The sequence below is a fragment of the Eschrichtius robustus genome, chromosome 5, assembly GCF_028021215.1.
Source record: "Eschrichtius robustus isolate mEscRob2 chromosome 5, mEscRob2.pri, whole genome shotgun sequence".
Classification (NCBI taxonomy): Eukaryota; Metazoa; Chordata; class Mammalia; order Artiodactyla; family Eschrichtiidae; genus Eschrichtius; species Eschrichtius robustus.
The window spans coordinates 28,208,119-28,225,185 of NC_090828.1; the positions used below are offsets into that span (position 1 = coordinate 28,208,119).

Sequence of the window (17,067 nt, forward strand, 5' to 3'; positions counted from 1 at the left end):
TTGGGTCCAAATGAACAAAAAAGGAATCCAAGCAAATTCTCTTCTCTAGTGAAGCCAATAAATCACTGGAAGAAAGTCTGAAACTGGGTTCACTATGGATTAGTCTAGCAAGGATCCTGCAAAGCAGCTATAATGTTTTGATATTTATTTTTCTTATAGAAAGTTGGAAAAATGAGTCTGAAATAAAAATGATATTTTAAAATCATACTCTCAGTGTTGAGATAAGAGAAAATAATCTATTAATCAAATAGAGTTGGATATTTACTTCAGTAGCAGAGAGAAATTCTTAAAAGAATATTACTATTTTTTAATTATATATGCCCTAGCCTAGAGCATTTATTTTTTTTGGAGTTGCAAAGAGAGAAGCCAGAAGATAGACCAACCATAGAACCATAACTCTGTAAAGATTACTTGTTACTGTTTTAATTGTGGTTAATTACATAATATTGCATGTAAGATGCTTTTTGTAAAGTGATCTTCCATGTAGATACTACTTGCTTTCATGCATGTTCTTAAACCATTCGGTGAAATGAAGATTTCAAGTTGTGATGCTTCTCTACTGTAATTGTCACTCTTATGACAAAATTTTGTGGACAAATAATTAAAGTTGTAAAGGAAGGTGAGAACCTCATACTTGCATAGAAGCTCACTGGAACCCTCACTGTGTTTTTAATTCTCATTTTCATAGAAAGATATGAAAACTAGTTTCCTGGGTTTCAGTGAGGCAAACTCCTGATTTTATAGAGCGACAGACTGAGTGATACAGCCCAAATAAGAGCTGACAGGGGAATTTGTTATCAAACCAATATGTAAATAAAGAAAAACAAGTTTATTACTAGTGTGACCAATGTCATAGAAAACCAAAAAATAAAATGGAACTCAGACAAATTCATTGTTGAATTTTCTATCAACATCTTTACCAACTTCTAGTAATTATGTGGGTACACAGATATAATTTTGCCTTGAAGGCAAACTACCAAAAACTGTTGAGAAAATTTCCAAAGTACCCTAAACAAATAAAGTGTATCTTTTTTTATTTTAGTAACTGTTAGTCAAAGATAAGGGAGAGCCTAAAAACAAACTGCTTTCAGAAATAAAATTTTATTCACAACAATTATTATTTCATAATAAATAACGCTTGACAGTAAATTGACCCTTTGTCTTCTTAAAGGTTATTAACTAACAGGAAATTCAATATCCCTTACTGCATGTTTTCAAACGTTAAGACAATATTAAGACAAAACAGGCCAAAAAATTCTTATTTTGATGGGAAAAAAAACCTTCAAATTTAATCTTGAGCCACTTGGTTGATTTTTTTCCCTATGCTGAGCACGTCATAATTTGGATATTAAAATAGCAATTGTTAGTATTGAGACTTCTTAATTTTAACCACATATGAGTTTTAAATTTTCTTAAATTATAACAAACAAACAACATCCTTTCTCCACATCACATTGAGTTAGTGCCTAATTCAGTAATCCCTCTAGTACTGACAAGGCATTTTTGGAATGTGAGCTGAATATCCTTTTTTTTAAATTATTTATGCCAAAAGTAATTTGAATTATTTCCTTCCAAAAGACATGGTATATCTACATAATTAGTTTGTAATTTGCATTGTTAAATGCAGTCAAGATGGTCCTATAAATTCCTTTCTGGCATTCTCATCATATGACCTAGAATTACAAATCAAAGATGCATCATTATAGCTTAGAAATTCAAAACTCAAAATTTTTAGGATGAAATTATTGTTAAATCAAGACATTGACATAAGCACAGCAGTTCTAAATGTGCATGGCTAACAAGGCATTTCCCCCAAAGAATCCTTTCAAGAATCTGGCCTAAGAACACTAACCCTAAGTTAAAAGTGAAAAGTTTGTTACCGCTGGGAGGATTATAGACTTGATCTTAATAAATTTCCTGAATAAATAATTAAAGAGAAAGAAAGGATAAAGATAGTATAGGGAGGGATTATTTCAGGAAAATGACAGAAAGAATGCTAATGACAGGCAAGACAGAAAGCCCTACAATCCATAATCCAGTTGAAAAGGAAAGGAGACAGAAATGCCTTACCCCAGCCTATCAAGGTGAAGCCCCACAGGTACTTGGTGTCCGAAAAGAACGCCACAAAGATTAAACTATGCAGATAGAGGCCTTCCACCAAGATCCAATAGTAGTTTGTAGCCAAGAAGTAAATAAACATCACAACTGCAATCTTGCACCCAATCTGTTACAAATAAACCAACATTGCACCATATTAGAATTCCTAATCGTACTTGTTCCAACATTAGACCACTAAAAAGCAGTTCCTACATTTCTTTTTTATAATCTAATATCTCTTGTACCTGGGAAGGCCAAGACTTTTGAAAGAGACCAGAACAAAGTTATTTTAACATAGCATTTCTAAGACTGCTGGCTTGATTCTATTTTTAAAATAAGATTTTTATTCCTTTAGAAGTTATAAGAAATCACTTTTCCTTAAGTCTTCTTGTTTATAAAAATACTTGATCATCAGAGAAAATTAGGAAAATAAAGAAAAGCATAAAGAGGAAAAATTATCCATCATTCTACCATAAATTTATTTTATTATGGTCTTTTGTATGCCCCAAAAATTAATGGCTTAAAATGATAAACATTTAATATGTCTTATGAATCTATGGATTGGCTAGATGATTCTGCTGATTTGGGCAAAGCTCAGCTAATCTTGGCTAGGCTCACTCATAGAGGTCTACCCTCAACTGACACACCATCACACCTACTTCATTCTAGTTCATTTAAAAAGTCACAAAGCCAATCCAGAATTAGAATCAGCAGAGACAACAATGAACTGCAGGGCGAAGGGCAAAGATACCGACAGCGTTAATTCACACCATCAATACAATCAATCTATTCTACTTAATTTCCAGATATATTGCTTCAATGGTGATAATGCGTCTCATTAACTGAATTATTGGGTGATTCTACTTACTAAATAACAACAGGACATTTAAGAGCAGAATCAAGTACCATGGAATCTTATTTGGGAACAAGTCTTTGAGTCTACAGTAAAGGAACTAAATGCCCTGGGTTTTTAAATCCCAAGCTCCTGGTCTTGCAGGTGGACTTTTTACTTTTGAAAGTGGTGAGCCATGCAAGGGCTCATGGTGAAAACACTTACATATTGTGATTTATCCACAGGAGGCACTTCTATGGAACTTTGTAGGTCATCTTGCATTATCAGGGACTGCAGCTCCTTTACTCCTATGTGAGCATGGACCACTCTGTCCTTGACAAAGATGCTTGCAGCTCTCAGCATGAAGGACACAAATAAGTGCATGTGGATATAGTTCCTAGTACAATGCAATCGTCTATGGAGAGAAAATATTCAGTATTTAGATTTGAATAAAATTAGAAATGGAGAAAGAAAATACATAAATGAGCTCAAACTCCTCCCAGAAAAGAAGAAATATAATAAACCTGAACAAAGACAGAAACAATTGGGGTCAAGAACTAAAATGTAGCTTTTTGAGAATTAATTTCAAATTTATCCTGATCGGCTACCATGGTTATCCAGATTATGCAGTGTTAAATATTATGCTCCATTATACTATAGCATTACATTATACTATATATTAAGGTAATAAATAATTGATGGAGAACTACCTTGAACAGGGATAAGCCTTATTAAAACTGGAATGTTCACATTTTCAATATATTCTCTATAAGAAAAAGTAAGATATTTTGATAGACTTACACAGTTTTATTTCCTAGGAATGTTAGAGAGAAAACAAGCTTCCTTTAATATAAAAAGCTTTGGAATTATAAAAGGATCTTAGACACAAGTTAAGTCAGTAACATACTCAGGAGTAGATATAGCAGCATCAACTAGTACAGAAAGGTAACTCCAAAAAAAAAAGATTTCTTTTAAGTTTGATTAAATCAAAAACACCAGGAAAAGGGATGTATAATCTGGTCAAAAGGCCCAGCTCTACCATTGTTTGACTATGAAAAGAGCTGAGCTTTCGTGTACAATGAACACACTGATACTACGTCTCTCCCTGAAAAGACAAAGTACTCAAGTATAAGGAAGTAAGAAATGTTTTAATCCAGAAGAAAAAGAAGAAATGTTTTAATCCAGTAATATATTTTTATATTTCATAATATAGAAAGAATCTACTGTTAAATACTCTGATAAACTATTATGTAAACTGAGGAATTATTACTTAGTCATTTGTATCCTCCTGAAATTTCACGTAACTTTTATTCTCATAAATATCTATCTATTATTCTGAACAACCACAGCTAAGTTTGATGTAATGGAATGAACTCTGGATCCAAGTCAGAAGATGAAGGTTCTGTTTCCAGCTGGACCACCTATGACCTTGTGACTTTGAACACTGAGCTTCAGCTTCTTGTCTCTCAAATGAGATCATCCCTGCCAAGCCAACTTCACGAGGCTATTCTGAGGAACCCCTCTACAACCCCACAAATGTGATCATGTTACCCTTCTACTTAAAAACTTCATTGGCTCCCTGTACACTACCTTATAAGACAAAATTCAAAGCCCTTGACAAGAGTCTGTAAAACCTAATGCCACAAAATCTAGTTTCTCCCCGGCCATTCCCATATGGCCACTCCCCCCTATGCATCAAATGCTGCATTCATATGGGACCCTTCTATATTCCCTGCATATACTCTGCTCCTTTGTGCCTCTGACCTTTGCACATTCTGTTCCCATCATTTGGAATATGCCAAATTCCTTCTCATCATTCAGTATCAGCTCACACACCAGTTGTTCTGGGAAATCTCTCCCTTATCTTGTTAGTTTTAGACTAGTTCCTTAGTATTCCCAAAGCCCTTTATGAAACCTGCATTACAGTACTAATAATATTTTAATTGATAATCATCTAATGTGTCAGTTTCTCTCAATGGTGTATATACTACTTTTCTGGTCTTCAACATATCTTAACTTGGCCTCCATCAATACCAAAAAGGGACTATCACATGATAGAGAAAAATGCTTGTTGAACCAATGGACTAGTAAATCAATAAAGCAAAAGCTTTGGAAATATAAACTACACCACTATACCACTACTATATGAGAAACTGTTGGAAGTGGTTGGAATATTACAACTAGTCATTATTTATTAATTCAACAAATATTTACTGAGCACCAGGACATATCAAGTACTACTGAGAGTGCAGCAATGAGCAAACAGAAAAAAATAAATGCCTACTCTTGTGTGGCTTTACATTCTAGAGGGAGAGACAAAAAATAAAAAGATAAATAAGTAAAACATCAGATAATACATTAGACAGTTATAAATCAGAGGAGAAAAGTAAACTAGGAAATAGGTATGAGAAGTTTCAAGGAAGAGAGGATTGTAAGATAATAGGAAACAAAATATAAAATTTTTCTTTTAGATATAGTTTCTGTTAATTTCTAAATCCTCTATTTCTATTTTCTAATGTATCATCTAACCTCACTCCTTCTTTTCCTGCATATAATTTAGCACTAAATTTTTTCAATTGTACAATCTTAATTTAATATATCTCAAAACTGTCCATTTCTATCCAATCCCCAAGGCCACTGCCCTAGGCCAGGCCACCATTTTCTTGTCCTGATGACTCTACTAGCATCTTCCAAATGGGCTTCCTACCACCAGTTCACACTCCACCTGACAATGCACATTCCATGTCACTCCTGTGCTTAAAATCCTTCATGGCTCCTCACTGGCTCTTAGGGTGAAGTTCAGATTCCATATACAGGTCTCAATACATTCCCAACCCTGCTTACCTCTAGCCTCAGTGTCCATCACCTGCCTACAGCAAAATTCTCAATTCTCAGATATTCCATGCTTTTTCTTGATCTAAACAGGTTTGGAACTCTCTCCTCAGTCTCCTCTTTTGGTTAAATTTTGTGTATACTCATGTGTCATTTGAGATGTCACTTCATTTGGGAAGTCTTCTCTCTTATCCCTCCTCTGTCCTCCCAAATCACTATAAGCCACCTGAATCACAGCACTTCTCAAACTGTAAACTCATTGTTTTCTCAGCTATTTGTGTCACAAACGAGCTGCAAGCATCAGCCTAATACACATAGTTCACTGTTTTATCTCCATATGGGCGTTCAAAATTCTGTGTTGATTTAGATGAAGTTGAATTGAATTAGACAAAAGTTTAAGTGGTTAAAAATTAAACCGCAGCAAAAGCAATATATAGTATTTCTTTATATATGATATCAAATCAATTAGAGATTATTTAAAACGAATTTCTGTCCCATGGCACCAAAATCACTTGGGAAAAGTGAAATAAGTCTTTACATCATGAGTGAAAATTTTTGTAACTCACTTGACAATAGTCTGCGTCACTTTGCAAAAATATACTACAATGCAGATCTATTGGCTTAATGGTTTCATACTGCTTTGATCCTTTAAGTTTTTAAACAAACAAACAACAAAGAAGAACCCTGAATTTTTCATCAAAAATAAATTGTCAAAGTCAAATAATTTTACACTAGGCTGAATTCAGAAACTTGTGTTTGGGAAAAGTATTTGGAGGCACACAGATTATGAGAGGTCTGTGTCTTTGATGAATAAGAAACAGAACTGCCCCTTCATGGAGAAAGTGATTGGGAATCACTCACCTGAAGTAACCAATGATGAGAATAGCCACGGCCAGAGATCCAAAGGAGACAGAGTAACCAATAGTGTACATGACATAGAGGCGTTCAAAGAATTCTTGCTGGAGGGCAACAGATTTAATCAGAAAAGCAGGTTTGAACAAATAATTTGATGTAGATAAACTTAAAAATCGTGCTTTTAACCTCTTTAAAGATAGGCAACGTGTGACCACATTCGTATAATATACAGGTTATTTTTCTGGTCTTCCTTTTACTCCCTAAATTCAAGTCAGGGTTAAAGATATAATTAAAATATTTGGCATTTCTTCTTGCTTAAGTGAGGCCAAATTCAATGTTACAAAATTTACTTCATGTATTTTTACAGTGTTCATTTTAACTAATTGGAACTGTATATCTAACATGTGATATTTGGAGTAAATAAAACACATGTTACAGACTATTTTAAAACTGGTAAAAAAAAATATGTCACTTTTGGAATATTAGTTCTAGTTTTCTTTAGCTTTTTTATTGAGCTGTAGTTTACATGAAACAAAATGTGCAGATTTAAAATGAGCAGTTTGATGGGTTTTGACAAACCAAGTTCGTTGTGCTGCTTGCTAGTCAAAAATCCACCCACCATCCACCCCCAGGTAACTACTGTTCCAATTTCTGTCACCACAAATTGGCTTTATCTGTTCATGTACTTCATATATTTCTCAACTGTTCTTATACTTCTTGGAATTATATAGTATATACTCTTTTTGTCAATATACTGTTTTGATATTCACTGATATTGTTGCATGAATCAATGACTCATTCTTTTTTTTTTTTTTTTTGTATTTTAAAATAACTCTAGATTCAAAAGAAGTGGAAAAGATAGTAAAAAGAGTCCTATGTACCCTTCACGCAGTATCCTCCAATGCTTACATCTTACATAAGTTCACTAAAATATCAAACCAGGAATTTGGCATTGGTGCAATTCATGTGTTTACAGTTTTGTGTCATTTTATTACATATGAAAAATTTTGTAACCTCCTCTGCAATCAAGATACAGAACTATTCCATCACCACAAAGATGTTCCTTGTGCTGTTTCCTTCACAGTCATACCTACCCTGTTCCTCTCCACCATCCTTATCACCTGCCAAACATTAATCTGTTTTCTATCTCTATAATTTTGTCATTTCGTAAATGTTATAGAAATGAAATCATACAGAACATGATCTTTGAGATTGGTTTTTTTCACTCAGAGTAATAACCTCAAGATCCATTCAAGTTGTTACACATACCAAGTTTGTTCTTTTTTATTTCCGCATAGTACTGCATGGTATGCATGTAACTTACATATATCATATTTGAAATGAGTTTCAAACTTTGTAGATAACATACAAAGTTGGGTCATGTTTTTTACAGACTCTTTCAATCTCTGTTAATTGGTATGTTAAGACCATTTGCTTTTAATATAATATTGATATGTTAAGGCTAAGTCCATCGTTTTATATTTTTATCTTCTGTTATGTTTTTCATTTCTGTGTTTTGCTTTTCCTGCCACCCCTGGTTACTTGAACATTTTGTAGAATTCCATTTTGACTTATATTTTTGTATAGTGCTTTCGGTGGTGGTTCTCGGTATTATATTATATAGCTTGATGTGGAAGATTTGATCATTGAATTTTCACCTTTCTTCTATTCTAATTAAACATTGAAAAGTATAAATCTTTCTCTACACTCTGCTTTCACTGTTTCCCACAATTTTTTATATATATTGAGCTTTCATATATATTCAGTTCAAACTTTTGGCATTGGTCACATAATTTCCAACTATTTATGAATTGTATACATATTTTAACTTATTTTCAATTAATCCTTTTGTGGTCAGAGAACATACTTCATCAGATTTTAATCTTGAGATTTATTGAAACTTGTTTTATAGCCCAGCATATGCTCTATCTTGAGAAAACTTTGGTGAGTACTTTAAAAGAATGTAAATTTTGCAGTTATTGTGTATACTATTCTATAAATGTCAACTTATTCAAATTGTTTGAAATATATTCTATAGAAGGTTTTGTCCAATTGTTCTATCAATTACTAAGAAAATGGCATTCTTTAAAATGTCAACATGCTGGAATTTGGTTATTTCTCCCTTTAGCTCTGACAAATTTTGCTTCATGTAATTTGAAGCTCCTAAATGCATGTATATTTAGGGATTATTTCCTCTTGGTAAATTGATTCTTTATAATTTGAAATGTCCCTCCATCTTGGTAATTACACTTATCTGTATCTTTATATTTAGAGCACATTTCTCAAAGACAGCAATCTACTGAGTCATACTTTTATTATCCATTCTGACAACCTCTGCCTTTTAAGCGAAATGTTTAGTTCACTTACCTTGAATACAATCATTGCTATGGCTGGGTTTAAATCTAACATATAGGTATTTGCATTCTAAATGTCCTATCTTTTCTTTTTTCCTCTGTACCTACTTCCTTACCTTTGATTGGGGGGTAGGGGATGGGGAAGTCAATCAAGTATTTCTTAGTATTTCATATGTGGGTTTGTCTTGTTTTGTTCTGGGGTGGGGGGCAGCTTAAGGGATCTTAGTTCCCTGACCAGGGGTTGAACCCTGGCCCTTGGCAATGAAAGTTTGGAGTCCTAACCACTGGAACGCCAGGGAATTCCCAGAAATTACATTATTTTTTAGCAGTTACTATAGAGACTTGGTTATGCATCTGAACTTATTAGAGCCTACATTTAAGTAATATTGAACTATTTCACCATATAAATAGAACTTTAAAATCATGTACTCAATTTTGCTCCCCTAGCCTTTGTCCCTTTTAGATTTTGTTCTGCATAATTTATAAACACCAATAAGAGGCTATTATGTTTGCTTTAAGCAGTCAACAGATTTTAAATGAATTAAATTATAAAGACAGATATAAACATAGCAATAAATAAGGATAGGTATATAGTTTTGTTTACTATTTTAGTCTGTCATTTTTATCCACATATACACCTATTCTGGTACTCCTCATGCCTTTCTGACAATCTATGCTTCCATCTGGTATATTTCTCTCCTGCCTAGAGAATTTTTTTGAGCATTTCTTATACTGAAAGTCTGATGAAGATGACCTCTCTTGGATTTTTTCTGTCTGAAAAATATCATTATTTTGCCTCTGTCTTAATGAATATTATCACTTTAAAGATATCATTCCATTGTATTCTGGCCTCCATTGTTTATTACTAAAACACAGCATCTTTTTAGTTGTTGCTCCCCTGAATATAATGTGCCCTTTTTCTCTCACTGCTTTTAAGATCTTCTTTTTACTTTGATTCACAGCAGTTTAACTTTGATGTGTCTAAGTATGGTTTTCTTTTTATTTACCCTGCGTAGGGTTTGCTGAATCTCTGGAACCTGTGGATTGATTTATTTCATCCATTTTAGAAAATTATGGGCTATTGCCTTCTCAGATATTTATCTTGTCCTATTCTTTCCCTCTCTCTTTACCTCTAATTTCACATATGTTTAGACAATTACATATTATCTCACAGTCTCAGATGGTTCTGTGTTTTTTAAATTTATTTTTTCTCCTAATGCTTCAGTTGGATAATTTCTACTGACCTCTCTTTAGGTTCACTGATCTTTATCATGCTGTGTCCAGTTTGCTGTTGAGCATATCAAATAACTTCTTCATTTTTTAATTGAATATTTCAATTTTACAATTTCCTTTTTCTTTAAGTTTTCATTTCTCTGCTGATTTTCCCATCTGTTTTATGCTTTTTCACTAAATCATCTAACATATTTATAATTGTTATTATCAAGTCCTCATCTGCAAATTACAACATCTGGATCATTCCTGCTTTTGTTTTTACTCTAGATTTTGGGTCCTTACCTTGTAATTTTTTATTACACTACAGGTATTGTAGGTAAAAGAAGAGTAAGGACTGGAGTATGTAATATTAACAGCCTGAAAAGGGCAGTCCTCTTCCTCTACCAGGCTTCTTGGGTTGGGAGGATGGATTACTTTGTTTTTAAACTGGGATTGGGTTTGTTGTAGTGCTTTGGTTTTGTTTTTGTTTTTATGATTCCTTTTATCCTGATTTTAGGTTTTGAGAGCAGATTCGAGACTTTTCCTTCAGCAGACCGTGGGATCTGATCACCAGCAGCCTCTAGTGGCCAGTATATGGGTTTTAGTACATCTGACAGTTTTCCAAGCCACAGAAGGACTCTTTCTGCTTTTTGAACCATCCATCAGCTTTGGAGCTGCTGGAAATTTCACTTTGCTCTCCAGCTCTGCCCTGGGCTTTCTGCATCTCAGAAGATGTCACTCCATTATGCTGCTCTGCTCCAGTTCTCAGCTAGCCACTGCCTTGCTTTGGATGAAGACCTCCTGTGCCTAGGAAAGATCCTTCTCAGCTCTATTTTGTCAGGCTGCTGCCTTTCACTTAGTGAGATTTGTCATCTTGGGGTTTGTCTCAGCTTTCCTGCCCTCCCCCTGGTCTATGAGCTGCAGCAGTCATGCACTTAGAGAGAGCCGCAGATACCCCAAGAGATGTCTCTTAGCTCTTCTGTTCCATCCCATGCCTTCAGCTAACAGCTACCTCTCATTCTGTGAGGGTCCTACGCACATCTTGGGAAATTTCTCGTGGCCCACCTGCTCCACACCAGCCTTTGGCACACTGGCTCCAGACACTCAGTGAAGGCTTATGGGAAAGAACTGGCTGATGGGTAATAGCTCACTGTGACTGGGGTTCATTCCTTGGAATTCTAAGCCCTTATTCCAGTCCTTGTCTGACAAATGCTGTTTTAAAAGTCTGGTTCTTTTCTTTTTATCCCCTTCCATAGCCTGGTTGCTCCTCTTCTGGTGCAGGGCCAGGGATAAATGCAGCCATAGGTCTTTTCTCTCATAAGAAGGGCTTTCCCACTTCTGCAATTAGGTTCATTCAGATTTCTTGGCACCCTCAGCTTACTGATAGGTTTTTACAAATTATTAATTTTGCATCTTATTCAACTTATTCTTATTGTTGCAACTTCCCACACCCTGACTTTGTCTCTTGTTCCTGTTTTAAAACATTTATTACATATTATTTTCTCTTAATAAAATGTTAAACTTTTTATAGAAAATATCTGGATAATGTGTAAAATACAAAAAAGAGAAGGAAAAAAATTCCCTAATTCCCACCAAGCAAAAAGAAACACTGTATTTCATGTATTTCTTTTCACTCTATTTCTATGTATCATTTCCTACTGTTTTGAATATTTGTATTCCCAATTTATATACAAGTTTATTATCTGATTTTTTTTTCCGGGTAACTGTATAACAAAGGAATTTCCCAAGACCACAAACTCTTTACACAAAATATATTTTTGAGCTTATTTAACCATTTCTTCATTGGAAATTAAAATTCTTCAGAATATTCACTATAATAATTAACGGTTCAATGAATATTATTCCATTCAGTTCCCCCCACTTCTAATCTTTATGCTTGAATCTTAGAAGTAAAATTATAAGATCAAAGGATATGACCCCCTTGAAATTTCTTAATATATATTGTTAAATTGCTGTCCAAAAGTCCATATAGCCTTTAGACATGAGATATATGGTAATTTGTACAGTATGCTACTATTTAAAATATCATACTCTAAAGAATTTAACAACCTCATGGTCCATCATAAGAGTTTCCTCGCTTTTTTTATTAAAAGTAATTAGCTCATTTTGTCAAGTCAATGATATGGAAATTATTTAAAGAACAAAACAATAGATGTTTTAAAAATCTTCACCTTATTTCCCCTATAAAGATGTGGCGTTTATTCTAAATGCACTTTTTCATTTTTACCTTTTTTATACAAAAACTCTGATTATAACCACTAATAATTAATATCTCATAAGTAATATCATTTTGCCCTACACTATATCAAAACTTTAGAAGGTATCCAGTTTTCTTATTAAAGGATATTTACATTTCTTAAGTTTTCTCAAATTATTGCTTAAGGATTGTAAACAATAGAAAACACTCTTTATATTTTTGATTAAAGAGATAAAATTACTTACACTAACAAAATTAATCAAATTTTTCAGTTAACTTTTAAATCATGTTTATATAAAATAGTATATATTTTGGGTATTTCACCATCCTTAGCTATTTTGATCCTTGGAATACATAGTAATTAAAAAGAATGGCTGTAATACTCTGAATTACTCAGTGTAAATAAAATCATGATATAATTTAATGGTCATTTAAAAGCTGTGAAGACTTGCACTTGTCATCATTTAATGCACAAATTCATAACAGAGTATACTAAATATTGTGAACGTTTATTTATATCAATGAAATTGAAATTATTTTGAAGTATTTTATATTAACTCATTGTTGGCTTTGGTTCCATTGTAGAGTACATAATTTTCTCCTCACATTGACTAATTTTATCTAAGAAGCATGTCAACAATGGAATACAAAACTGAGGCCTTTTGGCAATTTACTAAAGAGTCATTAAGGTGGTAGTGCTTTGTGTTAGAAAAAAAAGTTAAGAAAGGAAGTTCTGACTATTAATGCAAAATCAAACAGGGACTTCCCTGGCAGTCCAGTGGGTAAGACTCCACACTTCCAATGCAGGGGGCGTGGGTTTGACCCCTGGTCAGGGAATTAAGATCCCACATGCCGCTCAGCGCGGCCAAAAAAAAAGAAATCAAACGAAGAAAACTCCAACTTACCACTTCTGCCACTGCTCTCCCTCCTTCCCCACCAAAAAATAAATATCATCAAGCATAAAGAAAAATGTCTAATGTTAGGAGAGTTATGTATTATGACTGTTCTCAGGATCCTCATAAAATCATTTATACATCAACTCACCATGTTCATTCCTAGCATCATATGCTTATAGCATCATGCATTTTACCGACGAGGTCTGCGTGATAGGAATTTAGGCATAACTTTTAATCCACCACATATAACCTAAAAGTAACTATCTAGAAGTTTTTGAAATTTACATATGATTACCATACCGGAAACAGCACTGACCCTGCCATGATCCAGCTGTGTCTCTTTGACCAACACTTAACGTTTGGTTCTGAATTGACTCACACGTGTAAAATTAAGGTATTGTGTGAGAAGACCTATAAGACACCCCTTGCTCCTCTTTAATTCTGAAACTCTAATCTTTCATATACTAATGAAATCACCTGCTGGCAAATCTTATGATATGGAAAATACATCTATAAAATACAAAGCTCCTCCAGGAATACAGAGTGAGATGAGATGTAGCCATTCATAGGTAACCAAGAAAAAAGTCATGCATCATGTTGCTGGACTACCAATTTGAATTTTTATACATAAATAATGTAGCATCATACAGTGTAATGTAAACATAATATAATACAACAGACACATATTTATAAGTATATATGCATATATCTCAGCCAGGTCACTCTAACCTAAAGAAAATATCAAAATGTTTCAGGTCCTAAAATAGATAATGAATGAGAACCTACTGTATAGCTCAGGGAACTCTACTCAATGCTCTGTGGTGACCTAAATGGGAAGGAAATCCAAAAAAGAGGGGATATATGTATATGTATAGCTGATTCACTTTGCTGTACAGTAGAAACTAACACAACATTGTAAAGCAACCATACTCCAATAAAAATTAATTTTTAAAAAATAAAATAAAATACTAACGTCTTAAAATAGGAAAAAAAAAAATGTTTCATATCCTAGACCTTTCCTTAACTAGGTATCTGAAAAGATTCCAAACTTGCTTTTATCTTTTTTGATCTTTGTGTCATATAATATAAGGATTTTTATAATAGTGGTTGACAATCAAGAATTGTATAAAAACCTTTTGCTTTCCCTTAGGGGTTCACAAATACAAAGATACTATTACCTTTCCTATGCTGATATCTGGCTGCAGAAAGCGAAGGCAGTCTGAATAATTAGCCCATGTTTTATTCAAACTGTGCATAAAATCCCATGTTCCATTGGGGTTACAGTGTCGGAAAGCAACTCCTGTGAAGACATGAAGAAAAACACTGAGATTGCTCAGTCCTTGTAGAGTCCATTATAAAAAAAAAAAAAATTTCTATTCCAAATTAATCATTTCAGAAAAATTCAGTACCTTTATGATTGAAGTCATAAATATAAGGTGGGCATGGGACAGCCAACATTTTCCCCACTGTTCCTCTAGGCCAACAGATGAGTCCATCCCATTCTGGGAAACAATTTCCCTCTGATAAGGAAAAAAATTAAAAAGCAAATAAACAAAAATGCAGTTAGAACCAGAGAATGAATGCATTCAAAATACAAAATTTCAGGTCACCGCCTATGTAAAACACAGGCACTGTAAAACAAATCGGTAGTTTTGGAAACTAGAATGGGGTAGATATGATGCAAATACCCCAAAACTCATCCACCTAGCCTCATCAAAGGCCCATTGATAGGAATATTTGATTTGCATAAACTAAACATATTTTAGTGACTCCAGTATATATGAGTTATAGCAATTAATATATAAGAAACATCAGAATTCATTGAGAACAATTTCTTTTTTATTAATTTTTATTGGAGTATAGTTGCTTTACAATGTTGTGTTAGTTTCTGCTGTACAGCAAAGTGAATCAGCTACACATATATGTATATCCCCCTTTTTTTGACTTCCTTCCCATTTAGGTCACCACAGAGCACTGAGTAGGGTTCCCTGTGCTGTACAGTAGGTTCTCATTAGTTATCTATCAGATAATATCGCTTATATGTGGAATCTAGAAAAAGGGTACAAATGAACTTATTTGCAAAGCAGAAATAGAGACACAGATGTAGAGAACAAATGTATGGATACTAAGCGGGGAAGGGGGCAGGGTGGGATGAATCGGGAGATAAGAACAATTTCTGTTAGTAAAAGTCTATCATAGTTGTAGCTACATTTTTTACCCTGGATTTTTTTTTAAATTACTGTTAAAAAATATGACACATGAAATAGATTGACCTTCACAGGTAAGCTCCAAGATTTGGGTTTGCCTTTTTACCAATTACTAGTAATTTCTTTGAGTCTAACACTCATCTTAAACAAAATTCTCAGAAACTCTACTCTCCTCGAGTTGAATCCAGAACCCTATTACTTCTCACAACATCCACTGCCACACCTCTGGTCCAAGTCACCACATCTCCAGACTAAATTATTGCAATGGCCCCCAATTGGTCTTCTTAATTCCATTCTTGCTATCCTCTCATTTATTCTTCACGCAATAGCCCAAAATCCTCCAAAGGCTTCCTATCTCACTCTGAGCAGAAGTCGAGTCTTTCCAAGGCCTAATGGCCCCTCAGGATCTTCTCTCTCCCCTGGCTTATTCCCCACTCACCTACCCCAACCCATACTCCTTATCCCCTTTCCTACTATATTTTTCACTTGAGCTCTCATCACCTTCCACTATTAAGTGTTATTTTATTATCATTTTCTTAAACCATAGGATTTAAGGAGCTTGAGGGTGAGGAATTTTGTCTGTTTTTTAAAATTAATTTTTATTGGAATATAGTTGCTTTACAATGCTGTGACAGCTTCTACTGTACAGCAAAGTGAATCAGCTGTACATATACATATATCCCCTCTTTTTTGGATTTCATTCCCATTTAGGTCACCACAGAGCACTGAGTAGAGTTCCCTGTGTTATACTTAGGTTCTTATTAGTTATCTATTTTATACATAGTATCAATAGTGTATATATGTCAATCCCAATCTCCCAATTCATCCCACCCCCGCTTCCCCCTTGGTATCCATACGTTTGTTCTCTACGTCTGTGCCTCTATTTCTGCTTTGCAAATAAGATCATCTATATCATTTTTCTAGATTCCACATATATGTATTAATATATGGTATTTATTTTTCTCTTTCTGGCTTACTTCACTCTGTATGACAGTCTCTAGGTCCATCCACATCTCTACAAATGGCCCACTTTCATTCCTTTTTATGGCTGAGTAATATCCCATTGTATATAATGTACAACATCTTCTTTATCCATTCCTTTGTTGATGGACATTTAGGTTGCTTCCATGTCCTGGCTATTGTAAACAGTGCTGCAATGAACATTGTGGTACATGACTCTTTTCAATTATGGTTTTCTCTCAGTATATGCCCAGGAGGGGGATTGCTGGGTCATATGGTAATTCTATTTTTCGTTTTTTAAGGAACCTCCATACTGTTCTCCATAGTGGCTGCATCAATTTACATTCCCACCAACAGTGCAAGAGGGTTCCCTTTTCTCCACACCCTCTCCAGCATTTATTGTTTGTAGATTTTTTGATGATGGCCATTCTGACCAGTGTGAGGTGATACCTCATTGTAGTTTTGATTTGCATTTCTCTAATGATTAGTGATGTTGAGCACCTTTTCATGTGCCTCTTGGCCATCTGTATGTCTTCTTTGGAGAAATGTCTATTTAGGTCTTCCACCCATTTTTTGATTGGGTTGTTTGTGTTTTTTTGGTATT

The 17,067-nt window shown here is 34.2% G+C and overlaps 1 protein-coding gene across 1 annotated transcript in view; it reads right to left on the reverse strand.

The window, feature by feature from the left end:
• Positions 1-17,067, reverse strand: part of PTH2R (parathyroid hormone 2 receptor) — a 108,070-nt gene that overhangs the window by 39,173 nt on the left and 51,830 nt on the right. The window contains exons 3-7 of the mRNA XM_068543799.1: positions 14,706-14,816; positions 14,475-14,596; positions 6,623-6,720; positions 3,155-3,344; positions 2,071-2,224 (exon numbers count right to left, since the gene is read on the reverse strand). Of these exons, the coding sequence (XP_068399900.1) occupies positions 2,071-2,224; positions 3,155-3,344; positions 6,623-6,720; positions 14,475-14,596; positions 14,706-14,816 (675 nt within the window). The remainder of the gene's footprint in view (positions 1-2,070; positions 2,225-3,154; positions 3,345-6,622; positions 6,721-14,474; positions 14,597-14,705; positions 14,817-17,067) is intronic.